Raw genomic sequence first — 20,777 nt, forward strand, 5'->3', positions numbered from 1 at the left:
AGGACTAGGAATCCCGGGGGGGCCACGCCTAGGACAGGCAGGCTGAACTTGGCCCTTTTGCTGTTTTGGGTCCTGCTCAGCTGAATGGGTCACTTTTCCCAAAGAAGCCAATATGTAATTTCCATGAGTCCTAAACAAATTGTGGTTTTGCTCCCATGAGGCTATTTCCTCTTGGCGCTACAGGGTAGGTTTCCTGGGCTCTAATCCCAGCTCTTGGGTACTTATTTATTTATTTATTTATGAGACACACCTTTCTCTGTCACGCAGGCTGGAGTGCAATGGCACACTCATAGCTCACTGCAACCTCAAACTCCTGGGCTCAAGCAATCCTCCCCTTTCAGCCTCCTGAGTAGTTGGGATCACAGGCATGCACCGCCACACCTAGCTGATTTTCTTTTTTTAAGAGATAGGGTCTCACTATGTTGCCCAGTTTGGTCTTGAATTCCTGGGCCTAAGAGTTCACTTGCCTCAGCCTCTCAAAGTGTTGGGATTATAGGTGTGAGCCACTGCACTTAGCTTTAAACAAATTTTTTTTTTGTAGAAACAGTGTCTTGCTATGTTGCCCAGGCTGGTCTCAAACTCCTGGCCTCAAGCGATCCTCCAGCCTCAACCTCCCCAAAGTGCTGGTATTACAGGGGTGACCCACCGTGCCTGGCCTGAGCATGTTTTTTAACCTTTCTGTGCCTTGATTTCCTCATCTGTGAAATGGGGATAGTAATAGAATCTACCTCATAGGCTCTGTCACCAGGCTGGAGTGCAGTGGCATGATCTTGACTCACTGCAACCTTCGCCTCCTGGGTTCAAGCAATTCTCCTGTCTCAGCCTCCCAAGTAGCTGGGATTACAGGCATGTGCTGCCACACCCAGCTAATTTTTGCATTTTTAGTAGAGACAGGGTTTCACCATGTTGGCCAGGCTGGTCTTGAACTCCCGACCTCATGATCCTCCCACCTCAGCCTCCCAAAGTGCTGGGATTATAGACGTGAGCCACCGCGCCCGGCCTCATAGGGTTTTTGTGGGAGTTAAAGGAGCAAGTGAACGTAAGGCACTTAGCACGGGGCTGGGCAGTAAGTGCTCAGGAACATTAGCTATTTTTCTCAGTATGAAACTCACATTTAATCAAATGCCAGCTTGCTATATTCACAGCTGCATTTTACTTTGTCGAATTCTCACAACAACGCTGTGGGTGAGGCCCACGTATCCCCACTACAGATGCGGAAACGGAGGCCCAGAGTGGAGACGGGATTTGTTCAAGGTCAGAGAGCCGGTATGTCTAGCGCAGACCTTCCAACCGCCAGCCCTGCGACTGAAGGACAAAGTCCCAGCTAATTTATTTCTCTACTAATCTTGTTTGCATCTTTGTATTTGAGGTCTCTCTGGGCTTTTGCTTGTTGGAACCAGGTTTCTTCTTTTCTTTTGTAAACATCTCGAGGACAAGAGCCACATCTGAGATACCCAAGTCGCTGTGTGAGACAGTTTCTGAAACTTGCTTTATCCTGGGAAAACTGCCTGAAGTGTTTGTTCAAAGACAAGATTCTCTGGCGCTTTGGCTGGGGAGTCTGACTCAGGAGCAAGGGTGGGGCTGTGGAATCTGATTTTTTTTTTAACCCTGTGACTCTGGGAATTTATTTATTTATTTATTTATTTTGCTTTATTTATTTATTTTTTGCAATTCTTAAGAATTCTCGAAATTCTTAAGCTAACATGTTTGGAAACTTCTGCTGCATGGAACTAGCGTGTCCTTTGCTGTTGAAGAGGACAGCAGGAAAGCAGACGGAAGTGCTACCAGGCTCCAGCCTTTTCCTTCTACAGGTGTTTTTCTTGCCTCAAGTCTTGGTGCTGCCCTTGAGGGTCACTGTGTGCCCAGACCAGAGCTGGGCAGGGGCGAGGAGGGTGATAGGAAGGTCAGCGTGGTCCCTACATTCCTGGAGTTTACAATCTAATTGGATTGATGAGACGCCTTCAGCAAATCATGAGAAATGCATTCAGAAATTGTGGATTGAGTCTGTTGGGCAAGCATTTCTGGGGCATGACCTGAGCCCAGAAGCTCAAGACCAGCATGGGCAACATGGTGAGAAACCCCCATCTCTATTAAAAAAAAAAAAAAAAAAAAAAAAAAAAAGCTGGGCATGGTGGCACATGTCTGTCGTCCCAGCTGCTCAGGAGGCTGAGGTGGGAGGATCACTTGAGCCCAGGAGGTCAGGACTGCAGTAAGCTGTGATTATCCCACCTCACTCCAGCTTTGGCAACAGAATAAGCCTCTGTCTCAAAAAAAGATAAAATAAAAAATATTGGGAGGCTGAGGTAGGTGGATACCTAAGGTCAGGAGTTCAAGGCCAGCCTGGCCAACATGGTGAAACCCTGTCTCTACTAAAAATACAAAAATCATCTGGGTGTAGTGGCGGGCACCTGTAATCCCAGCTACCTGGAAGGCTGTGGCAGGAGATTCACTTGAACCCAGGAGGCGGAGGTTACAGTGAGCCGAGATCCAACCACTGCACTCCATCCAGTCTAGGTGACAGAGCAAGACTATGTCTCAAAAATAAATAAATAACATAAAATAAAAAATAAAAAGTGAAATAATGCAGAAAGGAATAAACAGGAAAGTAAAAATCACCCACATTTCACCACCTAGAGATAACGGCAGATACATCTTTGGAGGCTGTCTTTCCATAAGGCCTGCTGTGGTTCATTCTGATATAAAAGTACACACTGTATGACTTCATTGTGCATGAAATGTTTCATGGAGGGCTTTTGAATTCTTTTCCCCTGCCCTGCTATCCTTTTTACTTTTGTGTATCCCTCCCTGCCAAAGGCGACTGATGCTGACAGTCTGGAGTGTGTCCTTCTACAACTCTTTCAAATATATTTTATAAAAACACATTTTAATTTTTTTATTTACTTATTTTACAGAGAACAATATTCATCTCTCTGTCTTGTGATGCAAAGATCATCACCCTAGACCTACTAAATCAAAATCTTTGGGGCTGGGTGCCGTGCCTGTAATCCCAGCATTTTGGGAGGCTAAGATGGGAGGACTGCTGGAGCCCAGAAGCTCAAGACCAGCCTGAGCAACATGGCAAGACCCCGTCTTTAAAATAAAAATAAATTGGGGAAAAAAAAGAAGAAAAAAATCTTTGAGCGTAGACTTAGGAATCCGTATTTCTAACTCCTGGTCCCAGGCACTCTGATGCTGTTAGCACTGCTCCAGTGAGTAGGAAGGCCAGCCAGTGAGAGCTCACATTGCTGCAGGTGGCAGAAGAGGACAGCAGGAGATTCTGACCAGGAAGATCTTGAAGGCAGTAGCAGCTTGACAAATGAAGGTTTCCAGGTAGAGAGAGGAGCTTGTACAAGGCCACAGAGGTGAGACCATTCGAGGTATGTTCTCTGATGGCAAATACAGTGGGTGAGGCCTGGGCATGGAGGGGTTGTGCAAGAAGAGGAAAGATTCCGATGGAGGAGGCTCTGAGTGCCAAGCTAAGGCGTCCACATTTACTCTTGCCTGCGGCGCTTGCAAAATAGTGGCACACATGGCAATTGTAGGTGATATGGTACATGTACTTTTTAAAAAGTGCATTGACAGGAGCAAAACTGCTAGGTAAATAATGCGACAGGCAGCGGTGCTCAGATGTGGCAAATAACATGCAGGTGACACCAGATTCTTGCCTTTGGGAAATGCAGACCCAGGTCCTTTTGTCTCCAGAGCTCACTGGCAGTGGGGAGGTGTTTCAGGTAGAAGGAACAGCATCAAGGGGGGTTGGCTAATATTTAACAACTGGCTCTCTGAAAAAGCAAAATAAAACACACACACACCAAATCTGACTGACTGTTTCTATGATGTGAATACCCCCAGCTGGGCCGAGTTGACCTCACTGAACAGAGTGGACAGTGATGGCTGCAGCAATCTCTCTTGGGAGCTTCAACACAGTACGGGGTGACAAAAGTGGGCAGGGGGTAGGGGCAGGTGGTTGGGGTGGCAAGAAGCCCCTTTACGCCAGAGAAGGGAATGAAGAGGTCAGCCTGGCCAGAGCGTGGGGTTGAGCTGTCCATGCCCTTGAATGCCAGGGTGAGGGCTAAAGGGTCAAATGGAATCAGTGACTTCATATGGAGAAGTTTTTGTAAGAGAAGAGAACTCAGTTTGGCCAAGGGGCGAGGGGTCGTCATGCTAGTAATCACCTAACAGTGATGTTTCAGTTATGTGGAATGCTTTCAGGGGGTTGGGCACTGTTCATTTTTTATTTTTATTTTTGATTTTTTGAGGTAGGGTCTCGCTCTGTCGCCCAGGCTGGAGTGCAGCCATTCGATCTCAGCTCACTGCAACCTCCGTCTTTCAGGTTCAAATGATTCTTCTGCCTCAGCCTCCCGAGTAGTTGGGATTACAGGCATGCACCACCATGCCCGGCTAATTTTTGTATTTTTAGTAGAGATGAGGTTTTGCCATGTTGGCCAGGCTGGTCTCAAACTCCTGACCTCAAGTGACCCGCCTGCCTTGGCCTCCCAAAGTGCTGGGATGGTGGGTGTGAGCCACAGCACCTGGCCGCTTGCAGGGTGTTGGGCATTGTGGATATTACTTTATTCATTCTCCTAACCCAAGAGAAGGGGAAACTGAGGCACAGAGAAGTCAAGCAAGTTGCCCAAGGTCATATGGCTGGTAAATGGCAGAGCAAGGCTCAAACCCAGGCACTGTGCTCTAGCCCCTTGGAACCTTAGTGTCTTCACCTGCGAAATCAGCACGGAGGTGACGAGGCCAGTGAGCAGAGGGTTGGAGTTACCCAGAACAACGACAAAAGTAATAGTAACAAATATTTAGTCAAGGTTTAGATTCTGGCATCACGGAGATCCAAGTTCAAATCTTAAATGTGCCTTAGCCGATGAGGTTCCTTATCCTCTTAATGCCTTGGTTTCCTTATCTGTAAAATGGGGATATCATGAAGCTGTTAGATATTAAATGAGAAAACGGATGAGAAAATTGTATTACTGTCCATAAAGTTGAAAAGGTAGGAGGGTGAGAAGGAGAGCCGTCCGTTTGAATGCAGGAGGGCCCTGGGGCATTGTCTGGACTGAAGGACAAAGGTCAGTTGAATTGCAAAAGAGCTCTGAGACTGGCTGAAGGGACACTTGTCCTGTGCTGGCTGCTAAGACCAAGCGGGAAGCCTGTGCCTTACCCGAATTCTAACCTGGCAAACAGCTGCTCACCCAGTAGGAGGGAACTGCGATAAAACTCACAGCCACCATTTACTGGCTATCTACTGTGTCCCAGGACACAGCAGAATATTTTACAGAATTTGCGGAGGAAACACAGCGACACCTGCTGGACACCTTGCAAACTACCAGCTCGGGGGAATTAAGTTTGAATGTTCGATGGAAGGACCTTCCTTTCCACAATGACAAGATTTTTGTGAAGCCGAGTGCATGGCAGTTGTGATAAAAAGCAAGTGCCTTGCAAAAGTTATTGTGTAACAGGAAACGAGGGTGGTAGCGTCCAATCAAATTTCAAGGTTTGAGCAGCTGTGGACAGCGCAGCAGGCACACGCATCCCGTTAGTGCATCCTTACAGGTAGTTAAGAATGAGCGAAATATTGCTTTTTCTTTTAATTTATGTGCATTATTTTTTTCAAGCAGCTACTAAGTTGTTAGGACATACTTAGTAGTTGTCTTGGCCTACCTACTGCACTTCCTAAACATACCTGTTTAATTCTTAATTTTCAATTTTTTTTGAGACGGAGTCTCCCTCCATTGCACAGGCTGGAGCACAGTGGTGAGATCTTGGCTCACTGCAACCTCCACCTCCCGGGTTAGAGTAGTTCTCCTGCCTCAGCCTCCCGAGTAGCTGGGATTATAGGTGCCCACCGCCATGCCCAGATAATGTTTGCATTTTTAGTAGAGACAGGTTTTCGCCATGTTGGCTAGGCTGGCCTTGAACTCCTGACTGCAGTGATCTGCCCATTTTGGCCTCCCAAAGTGCTGGGATTACAGGCGTGAGACATCATGCCCAGCCAATATTCGTTTTTTTCCCTCAGTGATTCCCTAGGCTGTTGCCTTAACCACTCAGCCATGACTACAGCTCTTTTCTGCAGTGATTCTCAAGAATGCAAATGCCACTCCTGACCTTGAGTTAATTCAGCTTTGGCTCCTGAGTGTGGGGGAAGGGCAGGCTGGGGGCTAGAACTTTCTGCTTGTGTACCTCTCTCCTTAGACTCTCTGGAGGCTCCTCCCCAATCTCTGTCATTCCCTCTCCCACCAAATCCACCTGCTGTCCCAGACTCAAATGCTCAGCCACCTAGCTGCCTGAGGACCCAGCAGTTCATGAGTTTACATGCTGGGGACAGGAGTCAGGCCCCACCCTCCTTGCTCCCTCTGGTTCCCTGGAAAGGGAAAGTCAGCAAGGGGTGGCTGCAGGCAGCAAGGAGAGCAAGGAGGAGAGCCTCAAAGCCACGAAGGAACAGCACACAGCCTCTTCCCTGTCCTTTAGCCTGTACTTGAGAATGTTGTCACCAGCAGTAAGCGGCCCAACTTCAAAGCAACTTGAACGGGGGTTTACAAAAAAATGCACTTGGCCGGGCGTGGTGGCTCATGCCTGTAATCCCAGCACTTTGGGAGGTTGAGAAGGGCAGATCACATGAGGTCAGGAGTTCGAGAACAGCCTGGCCAACATGGTGAAACCCCATCTCTACTAAAAATACAAAATTAGCCGGGTGTGGTGGCATGCGCCTGTAGTCCCAGCTACTCAGGAGGCTGAGATAGGAGGATTTCTTGAACCCAGGAGGCAGAGGTTGCAGTGAGCCAACTGCACTCCAGCCTGGGCGATAAAGAGAGACTGTCTCAAAAAAAAAAAAAAAAAAAAACAAAAAAACGCACTGGATGAAAGAGGGTACCACTCTGCTTAAGGCAAGGGCTGCCAACTTGTCCTGCACAGCCAGCCCACCTGGATCAGGGGGACTTAAAGCCCAGCTCTGAGGGACTCTGAGCAGTCATGTAACCTCTCTGAGCCTCTCTTTCCTCCCTGGAGAAGGGGAATTATAACAGTTCCTAATTCAGAGTGGTTCTCAGAATGAAATACATTACCGGCTATGTGAGATGGCTGATGTCTATAATCCCAATAGTTTGGGAGGCTGAGGTGGGAGGATTGCTTGAGCCCAGGAGTTTGAGACCAGCCTGGGCAACATGACAAAACCTCATCTCTACAAAAAATACAAAAATTAGCCAGCCGGGTGGCACACGCTTGTAGTCCCGGCTACTGCAGAGGCTGAGGTGGGAGGATCATGGGAGCCGCAGAGGTATAGGTTGCAGTTTGCCAAGACTGTGCCACTGCACTCCAGCCTGGGCAGTAGGAGGAGACCCTGTCTCAAAAAACAAACAAACAAAAAAGACAAATGAATGAATGAATGAATGAATGAATGAATGAGCAAGCTGGGCATGATGGTGCATACCTGTAGTCCCCGCTACTTGGGATGCTGAGGTGGGAGGATTGCTTGAGACTAGGAGTTCTTTAATTTTTAAAATAAAAAGTTATTTTTATATTTAAAATTTTAATTTAAGCCAAATTATTTTAAATGAAATATAACATTATATTAACATATATAAAAATAATATAATTTAATTTTAATTAAATCTAATTTAAAATTATTCTAAATGTTAACTTTTTTTTTGAGACAGTCTCACTCTCTCGCCCAGCTGGAGCACAGTGGTGCAATCTCAGCTCACTGCAACCTCCAACTCCTGGGCCCAAGCAATTATCTACCTCAGCCTCCCACGTAGCTGAGATCACAGGCGCTCCCCACCACGCCTGGCTAATTTTTGTATTTTTAGTAGAGACGGGGTTTCACCATCTTGGCCAGGCTGGTCTTGAACTCCTGACTTCATGATCCACCTGCCTCGGCCTCCCAAAGTGCTCGGATTACAGGCGTGAGGCACTGTGCCCAGCCAAAAGTTAACTTTTAATTTTTTTTTTCTTTTGAGAGGGTGTCTTGCTGTGTTGCCCAGGATGGAGTGCAGTGGTGTGATCTTGGCTCACTGTAATCTCTGCCTCTCGGGTTCAAGTGATTCTCCTGCCTCAACCTCCTGAGGCTAATTTTTTATTTTTAGGAGAGATGGGGTTTCACCATATTGGTCAGGCTGGTCTCGAACTCCTGACCTCCTACCTGATCCACCCACCTCAGCCTCCCAAAAGTGCTGGGATTACAGGTGTGAGCCACTGTGTCCAGCCTAAATTTCCTTAATTTAAATATTTAACTCAATATATTTTTTTAAATTATCATTTCAACAAGTGACATAAACCATCTTTCAAATGCTTGGTAGCCACACCTGGCTGGTGGTGAGGGCAAGGCCTGTCTATTTTCTTTATCACAGGTTATTTTACATTAGTTTAAAAATACTTTTTAAGGCTAGGCAGGGTGGCTCATGCCTACATAATTCCAGCACTTTGGGAGGCTGAGGTGGGAGGATTTCTTGAGTCCAGGAGTATGAGACCACCCTGGGAAACATAGTGAAACTCTGTTTCTACCAAACGTACAAAAAAAAATGAGCTGGATGTGGTCACGAACACCTGTAGTCCAAGCTACTCGGAAGGCTGACGTGGGAGGATGATTTGAGCCCAGGAGGCAGAAGTTGTAGTGAGCTGAGATCATGCCATTGCATTCTAGCCTGGGCAACAGAGCCAGATCCTGTCTCAAAAAATAAAAATAAATAAAAATGGAAAAAATAAAAAATAAAAACAAATCTCAGAAAACACACATGAAATGGGTAAATCATACAATAAGTATATAGCAATAAAGCGAAAACAATGTTTGTATTGATTTACATACCATCAAACTCGCCCTTTTAAAATGTGCAATTCAGAGGGTTTTAGTACAGAGTTGTGAGATATCACCACAATCAATTACAGAACATTTTCATGATCCTGGAGAAGCCCCAGCACCCACGGAGCAGCCAGCCCCATTCCGTCTCCCACCCAGGCTCTGACAACCACGAATCGCCTTTCTGTCCATCTGGATTTGCCTGTTCTGGACGTTTCATATAAATGGACCCAGACGCGATGTGGTCTTTAGAGGCTGCTTTTTCACTTAGTATCATGTTTTCAAGGCTCGTGCCCTGGCATGTATGGGAACGCCATTCCTTTATATGACCAAATAATATGCCATTGCATTGGCTGGACACGGTGGCTCATGCCTGTAATCCCAGCAGTCTGGGGAGCCTGGGGTGGGCACATCACCTAAGGTCAGGAGCTGAAGACTAGCCTGGCCAACATGGTAAAACCCTATCTCTACCAAAAACACAAAAATTAGCTGGGCGTGGTGGTACACACCTGTAGTTCCAGATACTTGGGAGGCTGAGGCAGGAGAATCGCTTAAACCTGGGAAACAGAGGTTGCAGTGAGCCAAGATTACACCACTGCACTCCAGCCTGGGCAACAGAGTGAGACTCCATCTCAAACCACAAGAAAGCAACAGAAATCTTTCTCTATTGCAGTTGAAAAAGAAAAAAAAAGATGTATACATATACACACGTGTCTGTACCATGGCATGGTTGTGCCATATTTTATTTATTCATTCATCAGGTGATAAACATTTATGCTTTGTCCATTTTTTGGCTCTTGTGAATAATGCTGCTATGAGCATTCATGTGCAAGTTTTTGTGTAGACATCTGTTTTAAGTTCTTTGGGGTCTTGCATTAATTTTAATTTTAAAAATATAGTGCATAAGAATGTTATTTACCTTGATAACTGGGTTTTTTGGCACTCCTTTAAAATTTGCACCTGGGGCTGCCAGGCACGGTGGCTCACGCGTGTAATGCTAGCACTTTGGGAGGCTGAGGCTTGAGCCCAGGAGTTTGAGACCAACCTGGGCAGCATGGCAAAACCACATCTCCAGAAAAAATCGACACACAAGGCTGGGCACGGTGGCTCACACCTGTAACCCCAGCACTTTGGGAGGCTGAGGCAGGTGAATCACTTGAGGTCAGGAGTTTGAGACCAGCCTGGCCAACATGGTGAACCCCATATCTACTAAGAGTACAAAAAATTAGCTGGGTGTGATGGCATGCGCCTGTAACCTCAGCTACTCGGGAGGCTGAGGCAGGAGAATCACGAACCTAGGAGGCAGAGGTTGCAGTGAGCCGAGATCACTCCACTGCACTGCAAACCTGAGTGACAGAGCGAGACTCCACCTGAAACACACATACCCCAAAACACACACAACATACACACAAAATAAGGGGGTGTATGGTCTGTGCCTGCAGCGCCAGCTGCTTCGGTACTTGGGTACTTGGATGACTGAGGCGGGAGGATCACCTAAACCCGGGAAGTCGAGGCTCCAGTTAGCCGTGGTCGAGCCACTGCACTCCAGCCTGGGTGACAGAGTGAGAACCTAGCTCAAAAAATACAAAGTAAATTGGCACCCAGGGCAAGTGCCACACTCGCCTCAACTCAGTCTCACCTTGCAAGTCTTGTTCCTTGCTGGCTGTGTGACCTTGGACACGTTGCTTACCTCTCAGAGCCCCGATTTCCTCCCCTATAAAATGGGGATAATCCTGGTACCTTCTCAGAGTTGGTAGCAGATGCAATGAAGTGAAGTCGTGCTTACAGACCCCCACACTGTTCTCGGCACATGGCAGTCTTAACATATATTTTCCTACAGGGAGGCCTGGTGTCAGGCCGGGAGTGGGGTGGAAGGGTCCCAAAATGGCCATGCGCTTCCTCTGCCCTTGAGAAGAGCTAGCCCAGCTGTCTGCCTACAGCTCCCTGCTGCGGCTGCTCTCCTTAAGCAGCAAGCATTTTTTTTTTTTTTTTTTGAGATGGAGTTTCACTCTCGTTGCCCAGGCTGGAGTACAATGGCATGATCTCAGCTCACTGCAACCTCCACCTCCTGGGTTCAAGGGATTCTCCTGCCTCAGCCTCCTGAGTAGCTGGGATCAGAGGTGTGTGCCACCACACCTGACTAATTTGTATTTTTAGTAGAGATGGGGTTTCACTATGTTGCCCAGACTGGTCTCAAACTCCCAACCTCAGGTGATCCGCCCATCTCAGCCTCCCTAAGTACTGGGATTACAGGCATGAGCCACCACGCCTGGCCGGCAGCAAGCATTTTTTGCTCTCCTGTCTCAGCCTGATGCCCTGACAAGGTTCTTTTGGGGGTACGACCCAATGCTGCTCGCCTGATGGCCTCCCCCACTCCCAGCACCTTCCATCCCAGCTGCTCAGGGCCCCTCACCTGCGCTGCCCCTGCCCTCCCCTCTGCCCACTCCCATGGAAGGCCATAGCTCCCTGCCCCTCTCTGCTGCCATGAGGCCTGCACTTTGCAGGGCTGAAGTCCAAAGTTCAGTCCCTTCGCTAAGCACACGGATAAATATGAACCTTGGAGAATTTCCCCAGCTCCAATGTAAACAGAGCAGGCAGGGGCCCTGATTCACTGGCCGCTGGGGCCAGGGTTGGGGGTTGGGGGTGCCCACAGGGCTTGGCTAGTGGGATTTTGGGGGGGCAGTGGGTGCAAGGTGTTTGGTTTGTGTCCACCGGCCAGCAGGCAAACTCAACCCACGCGGTGGGGCAGGCGGCTGGCGTGGTGGACCCAGGCCGCGTGGCCCCGGGGCAGCCGAGCCATGGTCTCTAAACTGAGCCAGCTGCAGACGGAGCTCCTGGCGGCCCTGCTCGAGTCAGGGCTGAGCAAAGAGGCACTGATCCAGGCGCTGGGTGAGCCGGGGCCCTACCTGCTGGCTGGAGATGGCCCTCTGGACAAGGGGGAGGCATGCGGCGGTGGTCGAGGGGAGCTGGCTGAGCTGCCCAATGGGCTGGGAGAGACTCGGGGTTCCGAGGACGAGACGGACGACGATGGGGAAGACTTCACGCCACCCATCCTCAAAGAGCTGGAGAACCTCAGCCCCGAGGAGGCAGCCCACCAGAAAGCCGTGGTGGAGGCCCTTCTGCAGTAAGCAGCCCTTTCCCGTCCCAGCGCCCAGGGAGAGCCTAGAGGGGCCCCCTCAGCTCCTAGGCATCCCCACTTCTGAGTCGAGTCCCCATGAGCTTCAGCCTTGAGCCTAGTTGCCGGCAGTGGAGTCAGGGCCCCTGAGAGCCCGGGGTCCTCTCTTGGACATTTGAGCCTCCAGCCCTGAGCTGCTCCTCTCCAGAGTCCCACAACCCATGAGCCAAGACTTCAGCCCAGTCCTTGGGAAGAGGGGACATTTCCCGGGGGTCCAAGACGGGAGAAAAGGTGGGTGAATTCCCAAATCAAATGCCTGGATGACCGGGGGGTGGTGGAAATTTTTAGCCACTATGATCATTTGCACTCCCCAGACCCTCACCTCTGCCCTGAGTCCTCAGAGGGTAGGCTCTGGGGGCCAGGGAGCGCGGCCAGGGAGGAGGGCTCGAAGCTGGGGTTTTGGGGGTTTCCCTGGCTTCCCAGGGACTCATGCATTCAGCCAGAGAAGCCCAGATCCTTCTTACCTGAGGCAGACAGAGCCTCGAGGTGGGAGCTGGTCCCCTTTCCTGTGCGGCCACAGGCACCCCACCTCACCAGCAGGCGCCATTAGAGGCTCCCCGTTCCACATCCCATCCGCTGGTGGACTCCCCGTCTCCCGGAGAACTGGGTGGGTCCTGAGCTCGATGCCGCCCCTCTCCTCAGCAGAGCTGACCTAGTTACTAATTACCCACATGCTTTATTATTTCTCTTTTGTTTTATAAATTTATAAATGGTGAAAGGCTCTGATAAGGTCTGTGATCATTAACTTGTAGGAATGGTGGCCTGGAGAGATCTGGGCCAACCCACCTCCCACCTAGTAGGGGCGGGGGGGGCGGGGTGTGGGAGAAGGAAGGGTGGCCTGGGGGCTGCAGGGGCTCCCTGACCTCTACCCTACAGCGCCTTCTTGGGGAGGTTCGCTACTTCCTGGGCGCTGTGCTGAGGTTTCACGGGAATGATTTCCCTTCTCGTTGAGAGGAGCCCCGGGCAGAAGCTACTGATGGCTCTGCTTCACAAATCGGAAACTGGGGCTCAGAGCGGGGACGGAGCTTGACTAAGTTCACCCAACTGAGGGCCCACAGCTACTGTTTGGTGCTGTCAATTGCTATGACCGGGGGGGGGGGGGGGGGCAGAGGCCTGCAGGAGGTGGCCAGGGAGTCAGAGACAGAGTAGCCCCAAAGATGCTCCAAAGGGGCCCATCTCTTTTCTGTCCAAGGTCCTGATCCCAGCTGGGGTGGGGGAGGGCTGGTAGACTCCTGCCTTCCCAGAGGCCTCAGGGAGCCTCCCGAGGGCCCCGGGACAGGGGGCAGGGGAGCAGCCAGGGCCCCCTGACTTGGCAGGAAGAGGAGGGCAAAGGACTCAAGAGCTGCAGGGGAGGGGCAAAGAGTCAGGCATCCCAGACCCAGGGCGAAGGCAACCCGGACGGGGTGGGGCTGGGCCTGACCTGCATGGGGCCCCAGATGGGAATGGGGGCTTTGGGGTGAGGGTGGGGGAGGGGGATGCTTTCTTACCTGGCTGATGAGCCCTCTCGGTCAGCAGCCCCCTTTGGGTGGGGGATGGCGGGGTTGGGGGAGGCTTGATCCACAGCATTTGAGGGGAAAGCAGAGGTCAAAGTGCTTCCTAGGGACCAGTAGAGACCTGGAAGCTGAGGCAGATACGGTAGAGAGAGAAAGAGAGGGGCCACCAGGGGAGATGGAGAGAGCAGCTGGGAGAAGCAGAACTGAAGAGCTGGGGGGCGGGGGCTCAGACCCAGCTGGGAGACGGGGCACTGGAGAGAATGAGGCACCCCAAGCTTGCAAGGAGGCTGGAGTGCTTCCCGCTGCCCCGATTGGGTTTTCTTTAATGCTAACAGCATGCTATTTACTTTCCATTTAAATTTGAGATGTTGCTATAAATTATCAACCAGCTCCTTGTTCCTGCAGAGTTTATAACTAACTACCTGGGTTACTTATTGTTCAGGTAACAAAAGGGATCAGAAAACACCCTGAGTGAAAAAAAAGTGGGGCCTCCAGCCTCAGGGTTGGGGAAGGGGCCAGGGAGAGAGGGGCAGGGGACCCCTGTTGAAGGGCCGGTCCGTCGGGGAGGTTAAGGCTGGGAAGACGGTGCAGAAGCAGAACGTCTAGTAGAAGTTGTTTCCTGGGAGAAGTCTGTGTCTGGGAAGAAGCCTGGGTGGGTCCTGGGTGCCAGGCCTCCCTGGGGTACCCCATGTTTGTGGCTACAGCAGGAACCTGAGCTCATTCTTCAGATCTCCCCCTTAGTTCCCTGCGTGACCTTGGGCAAGTCTGTTCTCTCCTTCTACCCTCAGTTTTCCTCCCTGGCCAAGGAATAAAATCTAAACTCCCTGCCTTGGTTTCATTCCCCTCCCTCCACCCACCAAATTCCCGGATCTCTGCCCAGGTCTTTCTCTTCCTCGCTTACTCTGCTGCAGTCATTGTGGCTTTGCTGTTCCTCAGCACCCCAAGCCAATTCCCACCCCAGGGCCTTTGCACGTGCTCTTCCTCCTGCTTGGAACCTCTTTCCAGATCTTCCCATGGCCGGTTCCTTCTCCTGCAGCTCCCTGGTTGCTCCATCCTAAAGGGGGCCCCGCCTCCAGTCACTCTTCCACTGCTGTCGTTTTCTTTCTCTTGCTCCCTGTCATGACTTGTTATCATCTGATTTATCCATTTTCTATCTCCTGCCGTGAAAATAGAAGCTCTTCAAGGGCAAGACCTGTGTTGCCTTATTCACCACGTGTACCCTCCATCCAGCCCACTGGCTGGTGCACCGCAGGAGTGAATGAGTGACCAGGATTCTCTGAGGCCCTGAGGACATCCGCTGCCCTGTTAGCCAGGGCTCAGCAGCCTGAGACGTGGCCAAGGGAGAAACTGGGACCCTGGGTTCCTTCCTGGGTGTCCTCCCAGGTCCCTTCTGTCTTCGATCAGCTCAAACTCCAACCTGTTTTTTTTTTTTTTTTTGAGATGGAGTTCCCCTCTTGTTACCCAGGCTGGAGTGCAACGGTGCAATCTCGGCTCACTTCAACCTCCACCTCCAAGGTTCAAGCGATTCTCCTGCCCCAACCTCCCAAGTAGCTGGGATTACAGGCGCGTCTCACCATGTCCGGCTGATTTTTTTGTATTTTAGTATAGACAGGGCTTCACTATGTTGGTCAGGCTGCTCTCAAACTCCCGACCTCAGTTGATCCACCTGCCTTGGCCTCCCAAAGTGCTGAGATTACAGGTGTGAGCCACCACACCTGGCCTTCAAACTGCAACCTTGAAGCTCTCTGATCCTGTCCATCAGGCAGCACCTGGGCACCGAGATCCAGGAAGACAGTAGCCAAGGGAAGACAGAGGATCTGATGTCCCTGACAAAAGCCAGCCCGCCTGCACGCTAATCCCAGCTCTGCCCTTTCTAGCTTGGGCAGGGGACTTTATTTTTCTGAGCCTCAGTTTCATCTGCAGGGTGGAGGTGACAATAAGCCTTGTCCACAGGGTTAAATGGCATGGCACTTTAGAGTACACATGTAGTAAGTGCAATACACAGCACTTATTATTAGTGATCCCATTTTACAGATGAGCAGATTAAGGTTCAGACAGGCAGTACCTTACCCAGTGAAACTCTTCCAAAGGACTGAAGGAAGGCCAGGACTTGGTCCCAGGTCCTCCTACCTCAGGCTCCATACTGCAATCTTGAGGCCCCAGTCATTCCTGCTGTTCAACTTGACCATCAACTCACTTCCATGCAGTGCTTTGGCCCTCACCAACGGCTTAGAAATGCCCTAAGCTCACTTCTTCCTCCCAGCCATCTCTGAAGTCTGAAATATCATTAGCCCCATTTCACAGATAAGGAAACTGAGGCACACGGAGGTTAAGCAAAGAATCAAGGCCAGCTCTAAAGCCCCCACACTGAGAAGTCAGCTCCCTCTCCAGATGTGGAGATGAACGCCACAACCTTGCATGCCCTGAAACCCAAGGGGCCAGAGGGCAGAAGGCTCAAAGCCTTGGACGTCTGATCGACCCTGGAATGGGTAGGAGGAGAGGAGGATGTGGGTGGGTCTTCACCTCTCCTCGACTCTGCTGTGTGAGGCCAAGGGTCTCCAGGGCTGTTTTAAGATGATGATCATGACAATATTGTTCCGTGAGTTCAGCGCGTGCTGTACGCCAGGCCCTGCCCTACGTTCAGCCTCCCTATGTGAAGCTCATTTAATTTTCCCAGTAGCAGTGTGAGGTAGGGGTGTGTTTACCCCACGGTGCCGGGCAGAGATGGGTCATGCAAGAGTGCGTGTGGCTAGGTCGCAGTGATGGGACTGGAACCCACAGTGGTTTGACTCTCAAACCCATTAGAGTCAAAGCAGGAGATGCCTGGAGACTTGGCCTCTTAGTTCTTATTTCTTTTCTTTTTATTATTATTATTATTTTTTGAGATGGAGTCTCACTCTGTCACTGGAGCTGGAGTATAATGGCATAATCTTGGCTCATTGCAACCTCCACCTCCCGGGTTCAAGTGATCCTCCTGCCTCAGCCTCCTGCGTAGCTGGAACCATGGGCATGCGACACCATGCCCAGCTAATTTTTGTATTTTTAGTAGACCTGGGGTTTCACCATGTTGGCCAGGCTGGTCTCCAACTCCTGACCTGATATGATCCACCTGCCTCGGCCTCCCAAAGTGCTGGGATGACTGGCATGAGTTACCGTGCCCGGTCTTGGCCTCTTAGTTCTGAGCCCGGACAGTTGAAGAAGCTGCCCTCAAAAACAGTCAGGCCCATGGAGACTCTGTGTGTGTGTGTGTAAGAGACACACAGAAGAAGGCCGGGCGCGGTGGCTCACGCCTGTAATCCCAGCACTTTGGGAGGCCGAGGCGGGTGGATCACGAGGTCAAGAGATCGAGACCATCCTGGTCAACATGGTGAAACCCCGTCTCTACTAAAACTACAAAAAATTAGCTGGGCATGGTGGCGCGTGCCTGTAATCCCAGCTACTCAGGAGGCTGAGGCAGGAGAATTGCCTGAACCCAGGAGGTGGAGGTTGCGGTGAGCCGAGATCGTGCCATTGCACTCCAGCCTGGGTAACAAGAGCAAAACTCCGTCTCAAAAAAAAAAAAAAAAAAAAGAGACACACAGAAGAGAGAGAGTGATAGAAAGGTTGGGAGTGGGGGGAGAGAGACATTGATTCAGTACGTTCTAGAAAAAAGTGGCGCAGGTGGCTTCTCCCAGAAAAGGGAAAGACGAGCCCTCTTGGCTCTCTGTCCTAACTGGCACTGAAAGTTCACTTTTTTGTTGTGGATTTGTTGCCCAACTCTACTGGGAACTGTTTAAAAAGTAGAACATTCGTAGAAGCTCATTGTAACAGCTGGCTGTCCATTTTCACCTTCAAAAGCCTGTCCTCTGTTTCTAAGGATTGCGCATGTATTTGTGCAGGGTGGCTGGCCTTTATTTTATTTTCAAGTTCGGCTTAAATTTGATCTGGTTTAGGGGAGAGGGAGGGAGGGGGGGGAGAGAGAGAGAGAAACAGGTGGACAGGGGCAGATAGTAAATCTTTGGTTTGAGCCCAGGAGAGGTCTGGTTAGAGGAAGACTGACCCTGTTCTCTTTGGGGGAGAGAGCAGGGATGGAGGGAAGAGGCACGGGAGGGTGACGGCTGCAGGTGGGGGAGGGGAGGCACCGGGCTGCCTGGCTCTAGGATCAGATAAACATGTTTGCCGTGAGCACAAGGCTGGACTTTGTACGGCCCTTCCCTCTAAGCTCTGACTGACACCCAGCGAAGTGGGGAGGTGCAGGAGAGAGGATCCTAGACCCCCAAAAGAAGGCAGAGAGAGAGGCTGGAGAGAAGCCTGGAGGGTCCTGGCAACATGAAATATTCTTGAGTCCTAACTAGAACCCCTTGGACAAGTGACTGTGCCCCTCTGAGCCTCAGTTTTCTCCTCTGCGAAATGGGGATAGAGTAAGGTCTACTTCCTGGGGTTATAAGATTTAAGTGTCCAGCCCTCAGGACAGTGCCTAGCTTACAGTAAATTCTCAAGAAACATGAGTTTGCAGGTTTTTTTTTTTTTTTTTTTTTTGAGACAGGGTTTCACCTGTCGCCAAGCCTGGAGTGTCGTGGTGTGATCGCAGCTCACTGCAGCCCCGACCTCCCAGGCTCCAGTGGTCCTCTTGCCTCAGCCTTCTGAGTAGCTGGGACTACAGGCTTGTACCACTACACCTGGCTAATTTTTCTACCTTTTTGTAGAAACAGAGTCCCATTATGTTGTTCAGGCTGGTCTCAAACTCCTGGTCTCAAGCAATCCTCCCCTCTTAGCCTCCTGAGAAGCTGGGACTACAGGTGTGCACCACCGTGCCTGGCTAATTTGTTATTATTGTTTTTTATAGAGACAGAGTCTCACTAGGTTGTCCAGGCTGGTCTTGAACTACTGGCTCAAGTGATCCTACTACCTCGGCCTTTCAAAGAGCTGGGATTACAAGCATAAGTCACCACACCTGGTTTACAATTCAGTTTTAAATACTTTATATGTCAAGGTGGGAGGATTGCTTGAGCCTGGGAGTGTGAGGCCAGCCTGGCCAACATAGCAAGACCCTGTCTCCACCAAAAAAAAAAAAAGTACAAAAATTAGCTGGCCATGGTGTCAGGTGCCTGTGGTCCCAAGTACTTGGGAGTCTGAGGTGGGAGGATCGACTGAGCCCCGGAGTTTGAGGCTACAGTGAGCTATGATCACGCCTCTGCGCTCTAGCCTGGGAGACAGAGCAAGTAGCCTCTAAAAAGAAAAAGAAAAAGAAATATCATGTATGTATATATAGTATATTATATATTATGTAATTTTAAAAGTACACAAGGACAACAGAGAAAACCACCCTTCTCATTCCCGTCCCAGCACCCTGTTCTCCTCTGGAAGTAACCAGAGTCCCTGTTCCTTGCATGCCCTCCGTGTTTTATATGTGCAGAAATATGCAGAAATCCTCTTTTACCTCACTTCAAGTTTTTCGTAAATAGCAGCACAGCAGACACACCAGATAAACTCCACTCCATCTGGGCACACACGGAGCTGCCTCAGTGGGGTTTTTCCAGCGGCTGCACTGAACAGATGCACCCTCATTTAGTTAATCAGTACCCTTTCACTGGGCTCCCCGGTAGCTTCCAATCTTTTGCTATGGCAAACAACGTGGCAAAGAATTGCCTTCTACTTGTGCCATCTGTCACCTGTGCCAATATTAGAAGGCTCAAATTCTAGAAGCGCATTGCTCAGTGAGGCAGGGGAGAGCACAGGCTTTGGAATCATGTAGACCCAGGTTCAAATCTTGAAATCCCAGTCTGTCTGCTTCAGTGCTGCTGTGTTGAGCTGCATTTATCTGTGACTCTGTTGCCCAGGCTGGAGTGCAGTGACGATCTTGGCTCACTGCAACCTCCGCCTCCCAAGGTCAAGCAATTCTCCTGCCTCAGCCTCCCGAGTAGCTGGATTACAGGCACCTGCCACCACACCTGGCTAATTTTTTTTTTTTTTTGGTAGAGATGGGGTGTGGCCAGGATGGTCTCAAACTCCTGACCTCAAGAAATCTACCCACCTTGGTCTCTCAAAGTGCTGGGATTACAGGTGTGAGCCGCTGCGCCCAGCCTGTGACATATTAGTAACATAAGCTCAGCAGAGGGAGAAAGAAAGAGGCGTGGACTGAGATAGAGCAGGACAGGAGAGAAAATCTCTATGGCTCAGGCAGTCTGGTCCTTTCTGTTCCCCCACAGGGAGACCCACAGTGAGCAGGGCCATGAGTCACAGGTGGCACTGGGTCCCTTGAGTCTCTGGTAGGAGGATCTCAGCCCACAGAGTGGGATTCCAGTGCTCACATGTGTTTTTAATGTATTTTTGGTACAATGAGGCCTCTGAATGTCAACTCTGTCATCTGAGACTCTGTTGAGAAACCAGGAACCTGCTCTGGTGCTGTGGGGAAACCGGCCTGGTCACAGCAAAGGGTGTAGGTTTTCAGAAAGCGTTGATCTTGGCTCACTACAACCTCCGCCTCCCAGGTTCAAACAATTCTCCTGCCTCAGCCTCCCAAGTAGCTAGGATTACAGGCTCCTGCCACCACGCCCGGCTAGTTTTTGTGTTTTTAGTAGAGACAGAGTTTCACCATGTTGGCCAGGCTGGTCTCGAACGCCTTACTTCAGGTGATCCGCCCTCCTTGGCCTCCCAAAGTGCTGGGATTACAGGTGTGAGCCACCACGCATGGCCTCAGGAAGGATTTTGACTTTGTGACTTTTTGCCCAAAAGGCTGGCTTAGAACTGAATCCTTTCAGGTGGATGGGACTCTGCTTGTCCTGTGACCCTGGGCAAGAGACAAAATGATGCAAATTCTCTGAGCCTCAGTGGCCCTGGCTATAAGACTGAAGAACCCATAATTCTTTCCTTGTATTCAGATTCAATGCCTTTCTTCTTCTAGAAGGTCTCCTTCGTCCATCCATCCATCATCCATCCACCCACCCATCCATCTATCCATCCATCCATCCATCATCCATCCACCCGCCCATCCATCTATCCACCCAACCATCCATTCATCCATTCACCCATCCATCCATCCACAGATCCATCCACCTACTACTATCAATCCATCCATCCATTATCTATCTACCCACCTACCAGTTCCCCAAATTCATCCATCATCCATCCACCCATCCATCTGTCCATCCACCCTACCCTGCCATCCATCCACAAGTCCACCCATCTATCCACCAGTTCATCCACCCATCCATCCCTTCTCCCATCCATCCATTCACCCATCCATCCATCCATCCACCCACCTATCCATCCATCCACCCATACATCCATCCACCCACCCATCCATCCACCCACCCATCCATCCACCCACCCATCC

The 20,777-nt window shown here is 50.3% G+C and overlaps 1 protein-coding gene and 1 long non-coding RNA gene across 3 annotated transcripts in view; one reads left to right on the forward strand and one right to left on the reverse strand.

Moving 5' to 3' along the window:
• Window positions 1-4,616: 4,616 nt before the first annotated feature.
• Window positions 4,617-13,446, reverse strand: LOC116525854. Its single transcript, XR_004257854.1, has 2 exons — window positions 12,434-13,446; window positions 4,617-4,909 (listed from the first exon to the last, which is right to left on the reverse strand). It is a non-coding gene; the product is annotated as an uncharacterized LOC116525854 (long non-coding RNA).
• Window positions 11,441-20,777, forward strand: part of HNF1A (HNF1 homeobox A) — a 23,860-nt gene continuing 14,523 nt past the window's right edge. For both annotated transcript variants that reach the window (XM_032242019.1, XM_032242022.1), the window contains exon 1: window positions 11,441-11,918. In XM_032242019.1, coding sequence (XP_032097910.1) covers window positions 11,593-11,918 — 326 coding nt within the window. In that variant the 5' untranslated portion in view covers window positions 11,441-11,592. The remainder of the gene's footprint in view (window positions 11,919-20,777) is intronic.

This window comes from Sapajus apella, unplaced genomic scaffold (assembly GCF_009761245.1).
Source record: "Sapajus apella isolate SASKATOON/1434 unplaced genomic scaffold, GSC_monkey_1.0 scaffold2, whole genome shotgun sequence".
Lineage (NCBI taxonomy): Eukaryota > Metazoa > Chordata > Mammalia > Primates > Cebidae > Sapajus > Sapajus apella.